This window comes from Pyrgilauda ruficollis, unplaced genomic scaffold (genome assembly GCF_017590135.1).
Source record: "Pyrgilauda ruficollis isolate IOZ18807 unplaced genomic scaffold, ASM1759013v1 scaffold74, whole genome shotgun sequence".
Taxonomy (NCBI): Eukaryota; Metazoa; Chordata; class Aves; order Passeriformes; family Passeridae; genus Pyrgilauda; species Pyrgilauda ruficollis.
This window is the reverse complement of record NW_024529266.1, coordinates 3,021,083-3,044,167: the sequence shown is the minus strand read 5'-3', so window position 1 is coordinate 3,044,167 and position 23,085 is coordinate 3,021,083. Positions and strand designations below refer to the sequence as shown.

The 23,085-nt window shown below is 42.8% G+C and overlaps 1 protein-coding gene across 1 annotated transcript in view; it reads right to left on the bottom strand.

Moving 5' to 3' along the window:
• Nucleotides 1-23,085, bottom strand: part of KANK1 (KN motif and ankyrin repeat domains 1) — a 129,969-nt gene that overhangs the window by 28,289 nt on the left and 78,595 nt on the right. Inside the window, exon 3 of the mRNA XM_041486219.1 lies at nt 21,347-21,463. Coding sequence (XP_041342153.1) covers nt 21,347-21,383 — 37 coding nt within the window. The 5' untranslated portion in view covers nt 21,384-21,463. The remainder of the gene's footprint in view (nt 1-21,346; nt 21,464-23,085) is intronic.

The following is a 23,085-nucleotide window of genomic DNA, read 5'->3' as shown; positions in this document are numbered from 1 at the left end:
GGGGCGGGGAGCTCCTGTTTTCCCAGCCTCCTTGGCATACTCAAGAATTGCCTACAAACAGCGTAGCGACCCATCATGCTTTTGACTACCAGAGGACATCCCGAGCTATCGAAGAGCCTGCCATCCACGGTTCGGGAAGAGAACAGCATGGAGGCGCGGACACAGGCACGCAGGTGTCAGAGCCACAGCAGCGGGGCCGGCCAGGTCACCTTAGTACCTCAGTTCTGCAGTGTAGACAGATGGTTCGACAGACACAAACAACCCCCCAAACAACCCTCTGGTCTTTCTGCTGAAAGACCAGAGTGTCAGTATGGTGTGGTATTTACTTACAGATACACCCAAAATAGCCATCTAAATACCACTGGAAGCAAAAATACACACATACAAAAACACTTCAGACACATGAGGACACACAGCTCTGTGCTGTCCAGTAGGACTGCCTCAATGTCAGGCAGAGGAATTAAATCTCTAGGACTCCCACTGCCACAGACAGAATGAGAGCATATTCTCTAAATTACTCCTCTTCCTCCCTGAAGTCTGTACTTTGTTCCCAGATTCTCATGCTGGCTCCATTCCCCAGAGACAAACAACTCTGCTTTCCACACCCCAGAGCTCCACACCCTAGGTTGGTCCTGCCTACACCCTAGGTTTGTGCCCACTCTCTCCTTGACCCTCATTCCCTGTAACCCTCTGGATTCTTTTTGCCTTCTCCTCATACTTTGTATTTCTCAACCATTTTCTCCCTGTATTTCTTACATACATTTGCTTGCACCACTAATTATAGACCAAAATACTCTCACTGCTCATCTAAGGTTTGGTTCTAGTCACTTTACCCAGCCCATGTAAATTCAAGCTCCATCGGTTTTACCTGGTGTCCCATTTTCCCAGTTCCTTTCCTTTACTTGTCTTGGTCCTTGTCCTCCTACCCAGCAACATCTCTGATTTTCCCATCTACACCAGTGAAGTCAAACAGTTTCTCTAAATGTCCTTGGGCACAATGTGTGAGTGTTGGATGGGGGAAGGAAGAACAGACTCTTCCTCTGTGAAGGGCCTAGGACTTAAGAATGAATGCATCTTTGGAAAAATATTCATAAAACCTCTAAAAAGACAAGCAAATCTCATGTTCAGTCATGGGAGTCAAACTGGGATCTCTTATGTATTTTGTTCTTCATGGAATTAAGGTTGCTCAACAGAAACCTATAAAAAATAAATAGTAAGAAAGAAACAACCACACTGACACTGAATCCTTCACTAAACTTCTCTACAACACGTGCAGACAGCTCGATGTCTTCACAGTGGAATCTCTCTGGTCCTCAGCTTAAGCTGGCAGCACTGCTAGGATGCAGTTTGTTTGTGCCTGGAGCCGAGTGCTCCTGCTTCTCCTTAAAACAGCACAGTGAGCATTCCACCCATGTGATTCCCAGTATTGTCAGCTGACCCCTGGAGAGCTTCTTGATAGTTAAGACAAAAGGGGACCGGGCATGCAATCCACCAAGACAACATGCTACTGATGCAGCATGCAGGAGCTGTGCCAAGCATTTGTGCATTTTGTAGTCTCAGAAAAAAGGCCAAAATGGGCGTGCCTGCTAAACATGAAACAAAACAAAATGGATGGCTGTTTTGAAGCAATAAAAATGGTTTTGTTGGTTCCACAAGGGGAAAAAAAAATCTAACAAAAATGAAATTAATAAACACCTGGTAAGGGTGCAGCCTTTTCAGCCCTTAGGTTGTGGATGAACCATGGATACACTTACTTCCTAGGTGTGGTGGGTGAGTACCAAATGCTACACCTGCAGGTACCCCAGATTAACCTCAGAGGAAGCAGTGTCCCTTCATGCCCAAAGACATCAAGTGAGCAAAGATTCCTGTGCCTACACACACAGAATTCCTATGCTTACACCACACAGCACAAACACGCTTGTTAGGCTCCTTGTCTCATCCTTGGCCAGTTGATCATGGACACTGGTGAAGTTAGAACTATTCCCTAGCCTCTGTAGCATATCAGACAAGTATTAATCACAGGTGCACAAACACATACACTTTTGTCTGTACAACTGCTGCAGACACTCTTCTTTTCATAGAAATGGAAGGTTGGGAAAGACCTATAAGACATCAAGTCCAAATGCAATGAGACAAACACATCATGTTTTAAAGCCAGTACCAGTGAAGCAGAACACTCTGTGAAGCATAGAGACCTTGTTGTGGTACTGTCATTATTAATGCTTTTCTCCAAAAGTACACAAATACTTCATTTCCCTCTCCTTGCTACAGGATAACCACAGGCAGGACACAAGTAGCATTTAAAAAATGTACTCCTCACTTTCTGTAGCGCTGGGACGGGCTCTGAGCAAACATTCCAGTCTTGCCAACTTCTGTTAAATTCTATGCTATCCAATGCACCAAACAAGAACATCAGTATATTAAAATATTGAGTCAGCTCTACCTGAGTCCACACTAATCATGGCAGCTTTCAGACCAGGAGAACTGGAAAAAGAATAGAATATCTAGTTTCTGTGCTACAAGACTTCTCAGGAAGACAAAAGCAAGGGAGATGTGGGCACACATTGAGTTTTGGTTCTGCATGCTAGAAAACCTTTATTGTAGAGGTGCCTTGGAGGGTCCAAGAAGAGCAAAGAGAAGCAACTGAAGACTTATTTCCAACTCTGGGAGTCTGAGGTGCCTTGAAAAATACAATATCATACATTGAGCCTGTTCTCCCCATCTGGTATAATATCTGCTCTAACACATTTTTATCATGGATCTGACTACTACTAAAGTAGTGTTTTTCATTGAAATATTGTTATGAATAACAGTCTTCTTCCAGAGTTACGGTGTAAGGCAATTGATAAAGAATGTTGCAAAGGAAAAAACGCAGAAGCAATAGTTGGCATAAATGGGGTCAATCTGTATTTTTATATGCTCAACTTCAAATTAAAAGCTTATCTGGGGCAGGAAAAGGAATTAAAAAAGAAAAGCTCTGACTTTTTGATTCCTTACTACAACAGAGAATAAATTAGTGAATTTTCCTCTTTGTCCCCCACCTCCAAAATACTACTTTTGTCCTTTTCTTTTTCTTCACTTTACTATAAATATCAGTCTCACCTTCTGAAAAGATCCAAAACTCATGAGGCCAAGCACTTTTTTTTTTTTTTAAAAAAGCAAACCTGAATATTTGACCTTTTTTCTTTCATTCTCCTTTTCAAGTGTTGGGATTTGAATATAAGTTAAACAAAACAACCACAATAAAACCTCTTGGAAAATAGTCCTTAACCTTTCACACTCGTTTTATCAGTTTTCTCTTGGCTAGCAATATACAGGAGATGCCATGAAACTACTTGCTCCCCAACAGTTCAATCTAGGTCTATTGTTTTCAAAAGTGCTGGTGGGGAAAAGTCCAAAAACTACGCAGTTGACATAAAAGATTTTTTTTTTTTTTTTTTTAATTCTAAGAACCTAGAGAGAAAAACTTAAAGAAACAGCAAGTAATTTCTGTACTTTTCCAGACACAGCAGGAGCATCAAGTGTTTTATTTTCTCTTTGCAGTTAAAGCACAAAGTGGCAAAGTGAAGCACACCACAGGTGTGGAATACATGCTGCCCCAGCGGGCTGCTCATCTTCTGCAAGGAGCAGAGGCACGATGGCGCAGTAGTCAAGCCAGCAAGCTGCTCATGATCATACCCTGGTGCTGGGTGCTGGCCTCAGACACCCTTCCTGCAGCACGAGGCTGTGGTGCTGGGATGGCCCAGCTGTGCCTGTACAAGAACACTGCACAACTGCACAATTGCCCAGAATGCTACACTATACTGTGGATGTGGCTGATGACACCTTCATCTCTTTTTCTGCCATGGAAAACCGACCAATAAATACTGCCTTGTAAGGAAGGTAATCTGTTTTGCTCATACTCAGCTGCAGTCTGATGCACCTGATACTGTTGGGTATAGAGCACTACAGTCCAACCAGAACAGACCCTGCTACCAAACCCACCCTTACAGGGATGGAAGATTCTGCTGTTACAGAGGAGCATTTACTGCACATTTTACCAAACAAATAAATCTCCAGCATAAAATGTTTGCTGCAAATTTAATTTGAAAAAAGAAGAAAAAAAAGAGAGAAGCAGAAAACTGGGAAAACACATGTGGTTCTCAGATTACTTTTCAAAATTTACGTGTCAATACCCCACCTGGGGAGCTGACTTTTAAACCTGACATCTAAATACTCAGTGCTTAGGGTGGGGGTTGTAATCAGAAAATGGGGGACAGCAACTTCCCTGATAATAACAGAGAAGGGATGAAGCTACATCACTGTGTAGTATTTATATGGGTTTTATTTACAATGCAGATGCTCCAGCTCAGGTATTTGCAGTGATTAAGCTGCAGAGATGTGAATTAAGTAAATTCAGAGTACAGTCAATTCTTAAGGTACAGAGATGTACCTTAAGTCACTGAACATAAGCAACATCAGTTGAAGAGAGATGGTTCAGATGGCTGCTGTGTTTTGCTTGCTCTGGTAACAAATACCAGGGCACTGGGCTAAGATGGCCCATTTACCATGCAACATCGGTAAAAGAAGGAATTTAAAGAATTTATCTACTCTTTTAATACCATGCTTTTTCTAGAAATAGGATGATTACAAGCAACAGGAGAATAAACAATCACAGCCACAAAGCAAATAACATTAAAAGCATCACTACATGCCCTCATAGAAAGTGCCTTTCCAGCTTTGTTGCAGGCCCCCCCATATGTGCTAAGAATGTTGCTGGAAGGTCTCCCTGGAGGCTTCTCTTCTCCAGGCTGAACAACTCACACTCTCTCAGCCTGTCTTCATAGGAGAGATGCTCCAGCCCTCTGATCATCCTAATGACCCTCCTCTGAGCTCACTCCAGCAGGTCCACATCCCTCTCTCTTATGCTGGGAGATCCAGATACTGACACAGTATTCCAGGTGGGGTTTCACAAGAGTGGAGAAAAGGTGGAGAATGACCTCCCTTGGCCTGTTGGTCACACTTCTGTGGATGCAGCCCAAGATGCACTTGGCTTTCTGGGCTGTAAATACACATTGCTGGTTATTTAAAGCTTCCTGTCAAACATCATCCCCAAGTCCTTCTCCCCCAGGCTGATCTCAGTCCATTCTCTGCTCAGCCTGTATTTGTGCTCAGGATTGCCCCGATCCAGAACCTTACACTTGACCTTGTTGTACTTGAGGACACAGGCCCACCTCTAAAGCCTGTCAGTCCTTCTGGACAACATCCCTGCTCCCTGGAGTGTTGACCACACCACATGGCTTGGTATCCCTGGCAGATAAGCTGAGGGTGCTAGCACGGATCATGTCACCAAGTAAAGACATTAAAGAGCACCAGTCCCAATACTGACCCTGGGGGGGGGAGTGGTGTCACTGATCTTCTTTTGGATATTGAGTTGTTGAGTCCAACTCTTTGAATGCAGACATCCAGTCTATTTTTTATACATCCATCAAATCCATGTGTCTGTGGTTTAGAGACATGGAGGTCGTGTGAGACAGTGTTGAATACTTTGCATAAATCCAGGTAGATCATACTGGATCTTCGATCTTCCCTCATCCCACCATCCACTGTAACTGCACCACGGAAGCGGAAGGCCCTCACATTTGTTGGGCATGCTGTGCCCTTAGTGAAGCCATGCTGGCTGTCAGCAAACACCTCCTTATTTTTCATGCACATCATTTTCAGGAGGATCTCCTCCATGATCTCACCTGGCACTGAAGTGAGACTGACTGGCCAGCTCTCGCTTTGGTACTGGTGATCAGATGGGTGCACTAGTCTGGATGTCCCACCATCACCTCCTCCTCAGCAGTCAATTCCTCAACCACAGAACTATTTCTTAACCTTGCAGAGGTTAAAAAGAGACTCTAACTTTTATTCTTCTCTTTGGAACATGTTTGCCAGCTGTGACAGAGGATTTTGGTGTCACATAGAAAATGCTCAGAATGCTTACCAGCCAGCTAATCAAAGGAGTATATATGTAGTGAACAGCCCTTTTGGTGTTAGAACAGGGTCTTTCAAGGTGACATTACCCATTTTTACACTGTTAAGTGTTTTCTTTCACGTGATACAAAAAGACTTACCTAAAGGATTTATATCTGAACGTCATATACCCAGAGCTAAAAGTTATTTCTGTGAGCTGAAAGCAAAAACTGCCTTCCAAAAACACACTTCTTAACCCTTTCTAGACCTTTTAACGTCTAAAACTTTTACTTCTAGAATCTGTGAACTAAAAACTTGCAGCTCAAACAGAAGTTAATTTAACCTAGAAAATACATACTATAAGAAAGTTGTGCAAATTAATTAATCCTGAATAAAGAGATAATCTTTTTTAAGAGAAATATGTTCCTGGGGAAGTAAAAGGCACAATCATCTTAAGAGTGACTGCAAAATGCCCCCCTATCAAAATTCACAAAATCTGCTTTATATTATTGACAATTCCCTTATTTGAGGCTGATAATAAATCTACTTTTTACCATACTTGGAATTACTCAGTATCTGGCAGTTTTGTGTTGGGACATCTTGTGTGTGCACCACCTCAAGGCCATTAACCACAAAAACTGAGAGTCTAGGCTGTTTTGCCTCCATCCCAGTTTCTGACTCAGAGGTCCCAAGGGCAGTGAGTGGCAGGAAGCAGGGCATGGGTGGGAAGGGATACAGTCATTAGCTCAGTCTGCTAAGTGCCCAGCAGCAAGGAAAAGCAGAGCAGAAACGATGGTGGTGACTGCTCCTGTTACCAACAGCACTGCCACCTCTGGACAGAAATAACTGAAAATGGGCTACTTTGGCAAATTGTTGTTGCAAGTCCACCTGTGGGGTGTCCTGTGGCTTTGAGCATCACCAGCAGGTCCACTGTCAGGCAAGTCAGAAACAGCCATAGTTGCATTTCACTGATGTGCTTCCCACATCATCCTCCACCAGTGCCCCATTAATGCCCATGACAAGCAATGTAACTGGGAAAGAAACACCTTGTCTTACACTGAAAGTAAATGATGAACATGAGGTTGACTCCCAGTGTTGGTGAAGCACCTTGCTGTCCTCTGTGACACAGGATAAACCCCACAGCTCCCCCACCTCCCTTGCCAACCCTTGAAAATGTGGCACACCTGCCCCACTCTTCCCCTGTTGTTTCATTATCACAATAAAAGTGACAAAGGAAAAAAATAGTTACAAAGTCCTCGGCTTGAATCCATGTAGTAGGATGGGCTTCACAATACTGAGGTAAAAGGCTGGTAAAGCAAAAGAGGAGCAAACCCCCAAATTCTTCTCTTCCTTTCTTACTTATCCAAATCATCTCCCCAAAGAAGTCATGGATGTAAGCAGGGTGTTTGCCTGAAAACGCCTTTTAACACAAAGGTGCATCAGTGTTACCTGCTGAAGCACAAGCAAAGAAGGCTGTATTCGCTTTCTATCCAAGAACAACTGAATCACAAAAGCAAAATATTTAGATTTATAATGTCATTACCCTTCTGTGCTTATGAATCTCTGAAGAGCTGAGAAGTGGAGAACAGATACATAGGGCTTTTGTAACACGAATAACCATCAGGAAAGAACCTGGACTCCTGGGATATAAGCTGTGGAGTATTAAAACTGATTTACAGTTTCAGTTTTGTCTTACAGCTGTGCACAGAGTGGAAAAATGGAAGAATTGTCTTCTGCAAGAATTGTTCAACAAATATTTGTTTTTATGAGTCCTGGAAGGACATTACTTTGTCACATGCTTGCCTCCATAAGAAATATGGTTTATGCTGCATAATCAGTATGGTATTTCAAATACTGGGAATTGTTCCCTCCTCTCCGTCTTTATATTAGTCTAGTACTAATTCTTTCTATGAGATGTGTATTGCTTTCCCGACTTCAAAAGCCTAAGCGATTTGCATTTGCCAAAAAAATTGGAACTTTTCCTCTGCATTTAAAATAGTTCAGAACAACAAACAGATTTTCTGAAAAAAGTTAAAAAATAACTAAAACCAGTGCTTTATAATTGAAAGTCTATGAAAAATACTCAGAATTACCAGCTTTGAGGGCAACAGCTACCTTTCTGCTTTTAAAGTGATGCTTTGCAGCAAATAGGTGCACAGCCCCACTCTCTTCTCTAGAGCTTTCACAGCACTGATCTTCAATGAGAAAACCTGGGCTTGTTGAAGGAAACAAACTACTGTGTACATAAGGACAAAAACAAAGAGGCTACCAGAGGTGCCTGAAACCCCAAGTGCAAACTCCGTTCAGATGGCAGCACTTGTGAGACAACCGACTAACCCAGCACCATTAAAAACATGGAAAAACCCCTCTACCCATGCCACCTTAATATCCTGTCAGAACGTCAAGGGCTGGTTTTAGCAGAGGCAGCCCCTCGCCCAAGCCCATCTGAGGGTCCCACTCACCGATCCATGAGAAGCAAACCCCTGGTTGTTACCGTGTTCCGTTTTTCAGCAAATTAAGGCTGAAGCACACTTTCCTTTCCCTTAAAGGGACTGCATAGTCCTGACACATCAGCAGGCAGGGAGCCCAGTGGTTGCTACAGAGCATTTATTTATACTCATGTGGAATTTCCTGAGACAGTCCCAGCCCGGCAGCCAGCCCAGCCCAGCGGCAGCGGTTTCCTTCACAGCACTTCACATGCTGTGCAATGCCTCTGGTTCCCCAAGGGTTAAAATACATTAAATCAGTAGCAGGACAAAAGGAACTGTACAAGTGACACACTAAAATGATGTTTGGCTTTTTTTTTTTTTTTTCGTTCCCCTGAGGAAGACAGATGTAATTCCCAAAAGGGAATTTTCAGTTCAGGTCACTTCTCTTCACCCCCACCCACCTCTCATTTCTCACTCCCACATGTGGACTAAGAGCACAGAAAGGTTCATTGATATAATTTGGGCAGAACAATTACCCCTGTTGTAACCACCACTGCTTGCAATTTTGTCTGTGTTACATTCAATCTTGTTTTATTTATGCTTCTCATATGCAGGTTATAATTTGAGGGATAAAAATAAAACTTTCAGTATATGTTTTCTTTTTTTTTTTTTCTGAAACACATCCAAAATATACAAGAAATCCTTCAAGTTAGTAAAAGCACTTTGAAAACAATGCACAATTTTTCCATATTCAATTTTCTTGTTTCCATGTAACACCAATATTAACTCAAGAAGGATAACTGGGATTCTAGGTGCAAGAAGACCCACTTCTCAGCATCATAAAAAGAGCCTCGAAGCCCTCGGCTCCGTCTCTCTTCACCTCTGCTTCCAACAGTTGCTCTTAAAAGGTGACAGATGCATTTAACAAGGGCAAAGGTCCTAAAATTTCACAGGACTAAAGGAAAATAACTTTATTTTCATGTTTTCCTTGCTGATTCTCAAGAACAGTTGAAAAAAAGGGAGAGGGGGAACATGAATTCTCAGAATAATTTCCAAAGTCATTGCAGACTGGAAGAGCTGTGCTTCAAACAGAAGGAGGATCTTGTGCTGAATTGGCAGGAGCAAGGTCCAAGTCCTCCCCAATACCTTCAGCTAAAATTGCAGATTTCCAATAAAAGTGTTTCCTGAATGTCTTGATAGTTTCAGTGGCATTTAATAAGAAGCAAAGTAATATACAATACTTCCAGGCATCAGCTTTTGGACTCTAAAGTAGGTTCTGCCCTCTAGGTAATTTAAATTATTTCCTTGAATTACAAGTCACTGATGTATCCAGTACAAACCATGAGCTCACAAAATAAGTCTGAAGAGCCCAACTTGTTTCATCTATGAACCACAAAGGTATTGAATTTTAAATGAACTGGGTTTGGTCTGTGCTCTAACAACCCCATGCATGAAGAAAAGCAGCTCTCCACAAAGTATTATTTGGGAACAGTTCCTAACCATGGTTTGAAGCTTCTGCTAGAAGACAGAAAAACTCTAGGGCAGCTGACACTCAACCCATGTTTTCAATTCAGGAAAAAAAAGCAAAAATTCAGGCCTTGAAACACTGCCTGGCCTGCAGCCACCACTTTGTGCTTGCTGCTTTTTAAGCCCTATCTTTCAGCCAGCCAGGTGAGAATAAGCAGTGCAAAGCAGGACTGTGTGTTAGTGGTGGGGATCTCTAGCTCCATCAGCAGGGGAGATCATTAAAATAGTCATGTAATTTTCTGTTGTGAAAACAAACGTGACGCTTGGAATAGGGAAGCAAAGAGAAGAGAATGGCCAGAACATTCTTCTCAAGTGTTAGGATTCTGCTTAGAGAGAAAAAAAATCTTAACATTATATGGTTTCGTTTTTCTAAAAAAAGACAGCATGATATCCTGTTTAGAGAAGAACAGATTTTAGCAGCCGTCTGCACATGCTCCATCTGTTTATCATTACTCTGCGGTTTTGAGGGCTCGACATTTGAACAGGCACTTCATCAAGTCATGCACCTTGAGTGGACTGTCCTCAAAACTCTGTTAACTCAGCAGGCTGAAAAAGACCTCATGAGTCCATATAATAACCCAAAGTATGTATCAGCACATCAGCCCTTGTCCAGCGACTCAAATTTGGAGGCACATGTCTGGGCTAGCACCAGTAAAACCTAAAGGCAAAGAGCATATATGTATTTATTTTCTTGGCCTTTGAGACCATTAAAATGTAAATAAACTCATTTAGCTACTGTTTGCAGTAGCAACAAAACTGAGGTCAGAGCGCAGCTTCCCATCCACCAAAAAACCTGACTTGGTCTGAAGCAGAGGGAATGTAAGGTTTGGTGCATGGGCAGCCATCCAGCTGATAAATTCTTATCTAAAAAGCAGGTTATTTCACACCCCTTTTGAAAACAAAAGGCAGAGAGAGCACAATGGATCTATGAAAGGCGATGGATGAAACACAGCTCTTTAAAACACATGCCTCCAACAGACCATTTCCTCAGCAATGGTGTGGCTCTGCTTGGAAAGAATGAAATAATCTGCCTGATTACAAAGATCCAGTTCAGGGGAGCACAGAGCTTTGCCATACCCACTACTGTCAGGTTTATGTTCCTATCCCTAAAAACAGCTACTGCATTTTGATGCAGACTGGATATGGGGTTCATCTAGATTTTAATTTATGAGAGAGTGGGCACATGCTATTCTAGTCTTATTTCTTTACAGCCTTCCAGAATTTGGCAGCTGGTTTCCACAGAATTATTTAAAACCTGCTAGCCATTGAGATCAGACATGAAACTGATCTGCCCAGCCATCTCCTGTCTAGCAGATACCTCTGGAAGGGCATAAGAAGCAAACAAACATACTTCTTCCCATGGTGTACAGAAACCTGCAATTCAGAGACTTCCCAAGCTGGGGTGGTCCAGGATGGGTTTTAAGTCACAGTGTCAAATATATGTTTTCAGGTGCAACTGATAAATGCTCTGCATATTACTGTTAAGTGTCCATCTAGTTTGGCATCACACAGAATGAACTTCAACTACTTGGTATTTTGTGTATCCTCAGGTAAGTAATGCCAATATGATTGCTTAGGAAAGCTTATGGTAAGATGTTTTGTTGTGGGAGCAAGTAGACAATTCAAGCCTTCATATCTGGTGAAATTTTTTTTTTTCTTAGAATCACAGAATCACAGACATTTTTAGATTGGAAAAGACCTTTAAGATCATCAACTATTAACACTTCCATGTTCACCGCTAGAACATGTCTGTTCCCAAGCCCCACATGTACACATCTTTTAAACACCTTCAGGGATGGTGTTTCTACCACTTCCCTGAGAAGCCAGTTCCAAGCTTGGCAACCATTTTGGTGAAGAAATTTTTCCTATCCAACCTTCCCTGGCACAACTTGAGGCCTTTGCCTCTCATCCTGTCACTTGTTCCCTGGGAGAAGAGGCTGACCCCCACCTGGCTACATACTCCTTTCTGGCAGTTGTAGAGAGTGATCAGGTCCCCCTGAGCCTCCTTTTCTCCAGGCCAAACAACCCCAGCTCCATCAGCTGCTCCTTAAATGACTTGTGTTCCAGACCATTCCCCAGCTCCACTGCCCTTCTCTGGTCTCCCTCCAGCACTGCCGTATCCTTCCTGGAGTAGGTGGCCCAGAACTGGACACAGGATTTGAGGTGTGGCCTCCCCAGTGCTGAGTACAGGGGGACAATCCCTGCCCTGCTCCTGCTGGCCACACTATTGCTGGTGCAGGCCAGGATGCCATTGGCCTTCTTGGCCACCTGGGCACTGCTGGCTCATGTCCAGCTGCTGTCAGCAGCACCCCCAGGTCCTTTTCCTGTGGGCAGCTTTGCAGCCACTCTGCCCCAGCCTGTGGCACTGCCTGGGGTTGCTGTGACCCAAGGGCAGGAGCCAGCACTGGCCTTGTTGGACCTCACACCACTGGCCTTGGCCCATGATCCAGCCTGTCCAGATCCCTCTGCAGAGCCTTCCTGCCCTCCAGCAGATCAACACTCCTGCTGGAGTTGTTGTTGCCTCTAAACTGTGTGGGAGAAACAGTGTCAAAAGCCTTAGTTAGCCCATGTTGAAACATCCACAACTGTTCCCTCATCCAGTAAGCAAGTCACCTTGTCAGAGAAGGAGATAGGTCAGCTTACCAGGACCTGCCTACTGGGATCCATGGGCAAGAATACATGTCCTATTAATGTGCCATGTGACCGATAAACTGATAAACAGTGCATGCAGTACATCACACTGTAGCAGGATTGATGATGGACAGTAAAGCTGGACTGGATGAGGAAATGCTACATACAATTTCACAGAGAGATATCTCTCCTGCTTCTCTGGTGGTGACTTGTTCTGTGGGCTGAGATGGTGTGGCTGAGCCACATTTATGTTTGCAGAGTTGTAGTCTTACAACTTTTCTCTGTAAAGGGACAGATAAGTAATTTTCTCCAAACTGTCAACATTGCTTTTTCCACAGCACTGAAAATGGGTTGTGAGGAAGCAGAGGCAGAAGAAGGTTGGGTATCAGCCTACACTCTTCGGGGTACAGACTTGGAGAAGTCCCTTTGCATCCCTGGAGAGAGCTGGGGTGAAATCAAGCACTGGAAAAAGGCAATGAGTATTAGGGAGCAAAAAGGGAAGGTCAAGTGTCCTGGATGGCAGACACACTGTCTGAGGGAGGGGAAGGGAATAGGACTGTAACTAATGATGACGAGGGAGAATGCTGGAAGTCTAAGGGGTGATGCACAGCCATGCAAGCACACTTGGGTCCTGACAATCTTAAAAGCTATGTAACAGCCATCTGTCTCCACATACAGAAAACAGACAACAGGAGCAGAAGATAAGAAAATGCTACTAGACAGGAATACCTTTTTAACTTAATAACTTAAGATATGGAAAAAGATATCTAAAATTAGGAATCACAGTTCTGCTGGAGGGAGGAAAGAGGGACGGGGGAGAAAGGACTTAGCTATAGACTTACTGAAGTAAAAAAACCCTGGTGATATTTGTAAGTCCTTGAAACCTGACTGCCCTGATCTTGCCTTTATGCTTGTATCATATGCAAATATTAGTCCACTTTTTTCAACTATGGCCATGTGCTTCACTTTATTTTCTTGCACTGTACTGGTTTTTTTTGAAACCTGCACATTTTAGATTTACGACAGGAGTGTAGCTGAAGTGCTAAAAATTGACCTATTTACTAGTATTAGACCTGAAATTCCAGTAACAGCAGTAGAGTTGCACAAGTGTTTCCTTTCTATTTCTTGATCTGCAAACCATATGACAGTGCTCCAGGCAGAGAGGTTGGTTGTGTGAAGCAAGGGTAGGGAAGGGGCTAGGAATACACCAACATGCCCCTCAGCAGTAAGAGGCAACTCCAGACAAGGGATGTCTGGTTTACATAGGGAATACAGTCTGCTCCCAATTATCAGGTAATTTGATCCTCATCCTAATCTGACCAAACCTCCAAACCCAGATATTAAAAAGTCTGTGCCAAAGACAACCACACAAACACACCCAAACCAACACCCAACACCTCCAACTTTCAAACAAATACAGAAGGGCAAAAATATCAGATAGACCCTTATATGTTGAAGGAAATCAACATATTGTTATGAAGAAAAAAGATACAGGAAAATATTAATTTTAAAAAGAGGAAACAGTTACATAAAACATTAATTACAGTGCAGGATAACTAGGGAGGAGATACTGGACAAAATAAAGAGCTGGATTGTGAGAAGGGGTAAGGATCACATTACCTTCTCCTACAGGTAGGAAGGTTTTGCAAACGGTAGGGAAGGACAGACAGAAAACATGAAAGAGTACGACTAGATTGCACACTCACCTACTTCTCCAAGCGTCTGAGCATTTATTTTTGTCAAAGTCTGTGTGAAGAGTCAGAAGAAAATTCTCAAGAGACTGAGAATATGCTCTAAAGAGTTTTAGAGAGATAGGGAGCAGGACAGCCCTTTTTGGATCTGGTTGATCTGCTAATTCCCCCCAGACACACCAACTTATATCCTAAAGCAGCAGTCAACCACTGCTTTCTGCCAATGTAGGAAGTGTAATTTCTGGATGAAATCAGAGGAGAGAATGGCAGAAATAAAAAGAGGAGGATGGACACAAGCATGCTGCTGTCCCAAAGCTCAGAGCTGGTTACACTGGGACATCCTGGCAGGAATAGTACTCTGCTACCAAGGGGAGTCATGTTACCAGAGGAAGGAAATGGAGATACAGCAGCAATGCCAACGTGTGAAGTCCAAGTGCTCCCTCAGCCCCTAAAAGTGCTCTGAAAACATGATACAGGAAGGGCTGCCCTTCTGTCATCTTTAATACAAAGCCCTTACAAATGGCTCAAAAGAGGAGGGGGAGAGAGGTGGCCACTACAAGAAGCTTCTCAAGGACTTCTACTCCAGCAGTAACCCTTTTGTAAGCAACATGTCTAAATGCAGGCACTCACGTGTTTACAAACAGACGAACAAGCAACTGTCATCAGGCTATTTTCATCCAAGTAATTTTCCTGAGGGACCATATCCTTTTAAAGAGAACAAAATATCTTCCCTTCCCACAGGGAGGAGATTCATATGCATTATTCATTAACTGCTTTCTGCAGAACAATCTGGGAAGTAGGGAATACTGTAGAATAGGTTTGGGGAAAATTTACTGAGTCGTGTGTCTTGTAAGTGGGGAAAGGCAGACAATGAAGAGAGAATAATTTTTCAAGTCTGGAAAAAGTTTATTGTTGGTGTTTTTCCTGTGACATGTGCCTGTCCTGTTTCTGGTCCTTGCTCCTTACTCTCACCCTTGCTGCCACGAGATAGTGCAAAGCAGTGACTTCCACCACGAGAACTTGGGGGTTTTATCACTGTTAATCTCTATTTCACTAAGGCTGCATGGTACCACAAACAGCAACACATGCCTGACGAGTCCGTAGAAAACTTTAAAATACAAGATGAGCACCCTTAGCTGCCTCCCAGGGTGTAAAGGGCATGTATTTCCACAGGGAGCAGCAGCAGGCCACATGAGAACATCCAGGTGCTGCCCACACAGGTGATTCGCAACATCCCAGAGAGGGAAAGCCTGCATTGCTCCATGAACAAGCTTCCATCAGAGAGAAAGAACACAGTCCTCTGCCTAGGTGAGATGTAAGAATCTGGGCAGCTGCAGAAGGTAATCCAGAAAAAGACACAGCTGCAGTAATCTCTGACAAAAAAGACAGATCAATTAAACCTGTTCTTTTTCCCAAGGCCACTTTGGCCTCCTGCAGAGCATCAGCATCTGCATGTCATTGTTTTGTATCTTGGGCCATCTCTTTCCCACCACATGCAATTTCCATTTCTAAGGACTGGGCTACCCAGGGCAGACTCCTATGTCCCCAGACTTTCAATGATACTGTATTTGTTTTATCCTTTGTAATTCTTCCTGACCCCTACCTTTCCACCAAAATCCAGAATCAGACCTGTAGCATGTTCTTTGGGCAACAAGTTCTGAGTAAAAGAAGACGTGTGGTCCCTGGCCCTCTGCAGTCTCATAAAGGCCTTTAAGTTGGGCAAATATAAGTAAAATTTTAAGCTTTCTGCTGCAGAGGCAAATGCATCCTTGGATTACAGTCATCAATTAGCAGTTGCAGAAGCAATTATTAATTCAAGTAAAAAGATGGCATTCCCTGTGAGATCACGTGCTTCAGCTCCAGCCATCTGTCCCTAAGGCAGATCTGGCATCAGTGAATGTACTACAGCATACTGATGAAAATTTTGATACGATTTGTGATAGAGATTATGTGAAATCACTGGAGGCTCACTCACCCTTCTCCCCATAGATTTCAGGGTCCCACCCTAGCTTGTTTTTAAATACCGGGCACCACCAGAGTGACTCACAGGATCACTTGTGGGTGAGGCAGGAGCTGGATCCCAGTGACAGCTATCTGCCCATCCCAAAAGCTCAAGACTGCAGGCCAGTGGAGCAGGCTCTCCTGATGGCAAGAGCCTTTCACCAGCTACTAAAACACACACTTGGGCATACACCCGTCTCCATTAATTCTGAAAATTATTGGAAACAGGCTTGGAGCAGGGAGCATGGTAGGGGAGGAATAGGTTTAAATAGTCTGTCATCACACAGTCCTGATTCAAACAAATTTTCCTTGCATGACTGATTAAGTAAAAAGACAAACTCTCCTGAATCCTGGTCACTTGCATCTGCTAAACGAAGTAAACTCACAGGCTGCTGAGCACAGAGCTTGGTGTGCCAGTAGCACTGCAGCCATGCCACAGTGACAGCCACCGTGCAGGAAGCAGTGAGAGTGGCTGGGCTCCCGGGGCAGGCACCTGCACTACTCAGGAAGAAAGGCTCCAGCAGATGGACTACTACCTGGCAATCAAACACTTTCAATGCTAACTCATTTAGGTCAGTAAGTTCCCAGCTGGATGGTCTGTAATGAAGAATGGTGGATATTCTCCTAAAGTTAGTCACAGTGGTAAAGTTCTGGTGCACACTTTCTGCTTAGACTATATTTACATCTTAAGGCTAGAAATAATGCAAAATTCTGTGCATATTACCTAAAATTAATGAGGAAAATGAAATCAAAGGAGAGGCTGTAAATCAAATAATACAGTAACTGAAAGAAAAGTGTGTCTACAAATCTTTGGTAAGAGTTGTTACAAATCAATGCAAAGGACATGTGTGATAAAAACATTTGCTCTAAGTAAATGTTTTATTTACTGGCCTCAATTAAAAGGGTTAATAAGTTAACTGGGGTTTTCATAATACTTTTCAACAGTTGCTTAAGCATTTATATACCAGCAGATGGAAAACACATTTATTAAACATTTGGTCTTTGAGTCATGATGACGTTAGTATCTCAAACAACATTAATTCAGGCAGCAGCTTTTCGTAATGGCCTCATTCTCTGACTAACTGGTGTATAGTTATAACTTCATGTAGGAGTTAAGAAAACTGCTCAGATTCAAAGAAAATCTGACCGGAAGCCCACAGTGTAGGTGTGCACATATAAAATAACTAGAGGATGCCAGGCTGCTGCAGAGAAAACAGAGGTCCAGATATGATTTGTATTTCTCATCAAAGCACCTGTGGTCCCACAGCTCTGGCTTGCTGCAAGGAAAGGAGGTCAATGCCCAGACCAGCTGCGAGTGAAAAGAGTACCCTGGGAGGAAAGACACTTGACAACCGCAGACTGGCTGTCACAGCAGCAGTTCCTTGCTTTACAGGTGCCAGGAGACTAACAGTAAAGATGATGTTCAGCTGCTGCAATGCCACTGCTTTAAGAACTGTGCAGGAACCTAAAGCATTGAGCAGAGTTAAACATGCAGGTAAACAGTTCAAATGAATGTGTGCAGGACGCTGTATGTAGAGAAGTATGTTAAAAATGGAGCGGGAAGGCATGGAAACATAAGTCCGTACACTAGACTGAGGAGAAGGCAGAGACAAAAGGGAGGAAACAGAAAAGAGCAGGGAAATCTCTGACCCTATGTACAGAAAATAATATGCATTTGCTTTATAGCAAAAGTAAAGAAAGGGCTTGTGCAATAAACAGCCTTGCTATACTGACCCCTGCAGCCCATCCTACTAAAAAAAAATAGAAATGCTTTTTTATGTCTGTTAAGAAATGACTAACAATTCTACAGTCTCAGGATATAGAGAATGAGGTGCTTAGGGAAGTCAAATAAAATATGTTTTTTATTATGGTTAGTGACAAAACCAGTTTTTAGTCCTTTATCTTTTCTAAATCAGTCTCGTATGTTTGTTTTGCTGCTTCCTTGTTTTCCACATCAGAATAAATAGAATTAGACTGGAAGTTTATTTCATGCAGTGCCTTTCAGAGCATGTGTTTTGAAAAGAAAGTTTTCACAAAGAGGTTGCTAGTGAAAGGAATGAAAATCCATCCAGAGCTATTTCCAAACTGCCCTGTAAGTTTTCTGCTCATGCATTGGGCTTTTTGTAGCAGACTGGAAGACATTTCTACAGATATCACTACAGAAATGTTAGCAGAGCCTTATTAAATAGATGAATTATGCATCAGTCCTAGCAAGCACAGAAGCTAACAATTACTGGAAGTTTCACCCAGCAGTTAGTGGAGACACTAATACTATTTAGAGAAACAATCACCTCATTTATTTTTTCTTGTACTATGCAAAGAGAAATTAATTTGTATCATGTACCAAACCAACTGCAGACTCCCAATAGCTCCCCACAGACTGAGGGTACTTCCCAGCTCCTGAGGCAGCTTCTTGGATGACTGCACAGCATGCTCTGGACTTGCACTACATTCCTGAACCCTGGTGAGTTTACTGGACTGAGCAGTGAGCTCACATGCCACCAGGGAAGACTCTAAACAGTTATCCAGAACTTATAACTAAACACTATCCAGCAGCTCATAAAATATAGCAAATTTTTCTGCGAGCACCAATTTATTCAGCTGTTCAGAGCAGACAGCACAGCTTTGACAACCTAGTCCAAAATCAGTAAGAAGTCACAAAAACTTCCAAATTGGATAAAAAAGAACAAATAAGCTTGCAGCCAAAGAAATACAGACCTCTGTGCAATGAAACTGTGAACAGAGAATAAAATTTTGAAGTCAGCAGCAAACAAAACTATTGACAAACAGTACTGAAGCATAAATCACAGACTCTGTCATTTATTCACCACATTTAAGGTTAATGTCTTTACTGAGATAGGCAAGAGACGGAGAAACTTATGATAGGTGCTTTCATGATAAAGTCATCACTTGCTTTGTAGTTTATCTCCTATACACACTCACTAAAATATTTATAGCAAATCTACTTCCCATAAATATCCCTTTAAAAAAAAATCTCTATACAAATGCAAAATAGCTAGATCCTTTCCTGGAAACAAGTTCCAAATTCAAGCATTCCTCTACAGATTTCATCTGCAGCAGCTGCAGTCCATATAGGCTTGTACACTGAAAAAAAATTACTGAAATAGCACATAGGCATAATTATTTGATAGTGCAAGTACTCACATTCTCGAGTTAACCAAAGCAAACCACTGCTTGCTTCTTAGTCACTTCATACTTGAATGAAGCTGAACATGTGGTCAGACTTGCCAAAATATTCAAGTAACATAAATGCGGCTTAGTAGTCCCTAACAAGTCTTTCTAGTTCTTTTTCCTGCTGCTGATTGATTCAGAGGGCGCAGAAAACACCACCCCTGAAGTTTGTCTTTCCACTTGTAGAGCTCCATGCAATTAAGAAACTTGCTTCAATACGTCCAACGCCCAGATCAGTTCCTGCTCATCCAAAGGCATTCTCTCCCAGGCAGCACAGCAGCACAACAAATCACAGGTATTTGCCACCCAATATTTTGTCTATTATGAACTGCTGAGGATTTGGAGACACGGGCGTACATAGCTGCATGTTAGAACACCGGCCTCAAGGGTTTGCAAAGCCAACAAGTCCTGACAGTATCTGCAAAATGTTGTCCAATTTAGTTCTGAATTAAATACTTGTAATTTATTACAGCGTCTTTCTACGAATAAGGGAACAAACAGCTTTATCCTGCAAGAAGCCTTGTTTGCATAACAATCCTGAAACTAAAACTTCATCTTTCAATAACTGCACTAGCATTTAGCTTCTTTTAGACTTACACATCAGCCCACCAACTTTTTCAATAGACAATTCTACTGCAGGGAGAAAAAAGATCAGTAAAGCAATCAGCAACACTCCATGCACAATTTTTCTTTCCTTGTAAGCAGAGGAAATTTTTCCACATGACTTAAGTTAAAGGCATATTCCAAATAAAAGTCAAGTTACACGGGGGGGTTTAGGCAGAAAACAGCTACAGTTAAGTCACACACCAGAGGTTTTGCAGTCCACCTTCTCAAAAGGATTACTGAAGATTACAAAAGGATATGGTTTCTATCTTAAAGAATATACTTCTAATTATATAAAAATGGGGTGGGGGAAGGGAATAGAAATATTTTATCTCAGCAGTCTCAAGATTTAACAACATTGGTAAATTTAATCTTAAATCAACAACATATAATAGTAATTCCAAAGACTTTATTCAACTTTCACTAGCCTTTAAAAAAACACTTCTTGTTTTGAGTAAGCTGCACATAGTTTATGTGCATAAACTATGCACATAAACTCCATATCCTGCACACAAAATGTTTTAATCCCATGCTCTAATTAGAATAATTCTACAGTGAGCACAGTGAGCAATCCACAAGCTCCTGCCATGCACTTGACATTTTCCGTGTAATCCTACTGTAACAGCCTCAGCTTTAGTGGGCTAAAACTATGTTTGTGCAGTGATCAGAAGAGGAAAATATTGACATAACCGCAGGAGGAACACTACTGCTGTGCTGTTACCAGTTGTTCTGAAATTTCTGCCCCCTCCTGACCTGCCAACCCTCCTCAGCAACCTTTGAACGTGCCAAGCAATCTATACCACGGAGTATCACACCACCAAAACAGACAGTTCAGGAAGTTCTTAAAAATAAAAAAGTGAACACCTCTCCAGGATATTGCTTGAGAAATGTTTTTATGCTTTGCGGAGAAGCAAGCAACAAAAATTAGATTGATCAGTAAGGGTGACCAGGAAGGGCTGGGGACTTGATGCATTAAGAGCTGGTTAATCTCACAAATTATTACAGACTCAGTGTAACAGCCACATGATTCACAGCAAAGCCCTAGGCCTCCCAGAGTCTAAAGTAAACCCCTCTAGGTCCTTGAGAGAAGAGGACACTGCATGCCGAATGACTGATGCCAGCCCTTAAGTCTTCCCGAACTACTTTGCACACTATAAATATTTAAAAGATTATTGAGGTGGGGATGGGGGTGGTGGGGCAGAAGAGATGGGCTCTGATCTACCAGGAAACTGTTTTTCAGTCCTTAAACTGCCATTACTTCCTTTTCCTGCTTGCACAATGTAAGAATTCTTTTAATTAATAATCCAAAGGGGGAAAGCGTTCCCGTTCAGTTACCTGTAGCACTGCCGTTAGTATTTGCTGGGTAGGCCATGTTTGCTCAGTGACACGTCCACAGCTAGGCTGTTTGGTGTCATGCAAATGCCATGCATCAAGTCCAACCAGACATGCAACCTGGAACAAACAAGTAAAAAGCAGTTAAAAACATGTAGTTTTAAGAAGTTAGGTACATTAAGCAGTAGGCATTCCTGACTGTTTAAAGTCTCATCTTCAATGCAAACTTTAGCCCAGCAGCAGCATGCTTCTCTTAAATCAGCATCCTAGCTATCACAAACCCCAAGGGTGTCCAAGTGACTGAAGCTGAACTGAGGTTCTCTGACAACCTCCGGATCTGTTGTCAGTGAGGATGCAACTAGCTGGATCTGCAATTGGCCTTGGTTTTTCTGGCCTGCCCTCAACGTTTTTGCATCTGGTCTCTAAACTCCCCCGTACCACTGCAGATTCCTCATTTGCAGGCATGTGTATAAAGTTTTAGATTACCTAACATCATAGGAGGGCAGGGTTAGAGGATTTTTTAGGTGAAGAGCACCTACAGAAGCACTGTACCAGTGAGCACTTTCTGAGCTCAGATGTCCCCCTGGGGAGGTGAGGGTAGAACCCTCAGATGCAGCCAGATCAGGCATCTCTGCCTGACAAACCCAGACACCAACAGTACGGTATGGAAGCCAGCAGGGTGGGGGCACCAGAGGTGGCACAGACGCTGTCAGGAATGGTGCTCATCTGACTACAGGACCTCTCCACTGCAAGTTCCAGCAGCAGTGGGTTCTCTGGGTTTTATGTTTTCTTCCAACCCACACATGGGAGATTGAACCAATAAGCATGATTTGCCTGAAGCTCAGGCTGCAGGTACAGAAAAAGGGCACTGTCCTCTTGGGTAGGTGGCTGCTGAGATGAAGCCAAATGAGAAGCAGAGGCCAAATCAGCAGCAGTTCTGTGGTTTGCTGGCTGGCTCGGCAAAGCCAGAATTGTTGGCTCTGCAGTAGGGCTCCTGTTCCTTCTTCCTTGCCCACTTTCAGTGCAGGAGGGAGCCTGGTCACAGCTCTCGTCTTCAGGGCAGAAGATCTGACTCATCTGGGGCTGCAGAGATGCCTCTTCCTGAGTCTGCTTTGAGTTTTCTACAATCCAAACAGCATTTTATTTTGTTGACTCAGATGGGTGGAGCTTAGGCACATGAAGAACACGCTGCTTTGCTGTCTCCCAACTCCTCAAGAAACTAGTCACATTTTTCCAATTATATTTGATTTAGCTCTGACAGTATGTCCACACAAGTATTTAAAAGCTAAGCAGATTAGCAAAGTAAAAGAAAATCAAGAAATTAATGAGTGCAGGCACCATGTGAATTTGAGTCAGAGATACTGACTGATAGAGAAGCTGGCTGTCTTTAAAATCTGACAGAGCTCCATCACACAAGCTAATACAGCTTTGCTTTCTCCTTCAAGAACACAAATACCTTCATTTTTAGTATAATCCTGGTATCAATTTTCCAAGAATGGAGAAAGAGCTTCATTGCAATTCCTCCTCCCCTAGCTCTGCCTTATACACTGACTGACATTTACCATCTCATGTTCAGTGGAGGGCAGAGCATGAAGCTGCTATAAAGATTGAATAAGTGGAATGCTATGAACAGCAATATAAGGCAGGAGTCCAACACAGGCCATGATGCATAGAGGCCCATCACAAGATTCCAGGCCTAATGATAATTGTTGCTGAAACAATGAAGCATGGCAGAAAAGAAA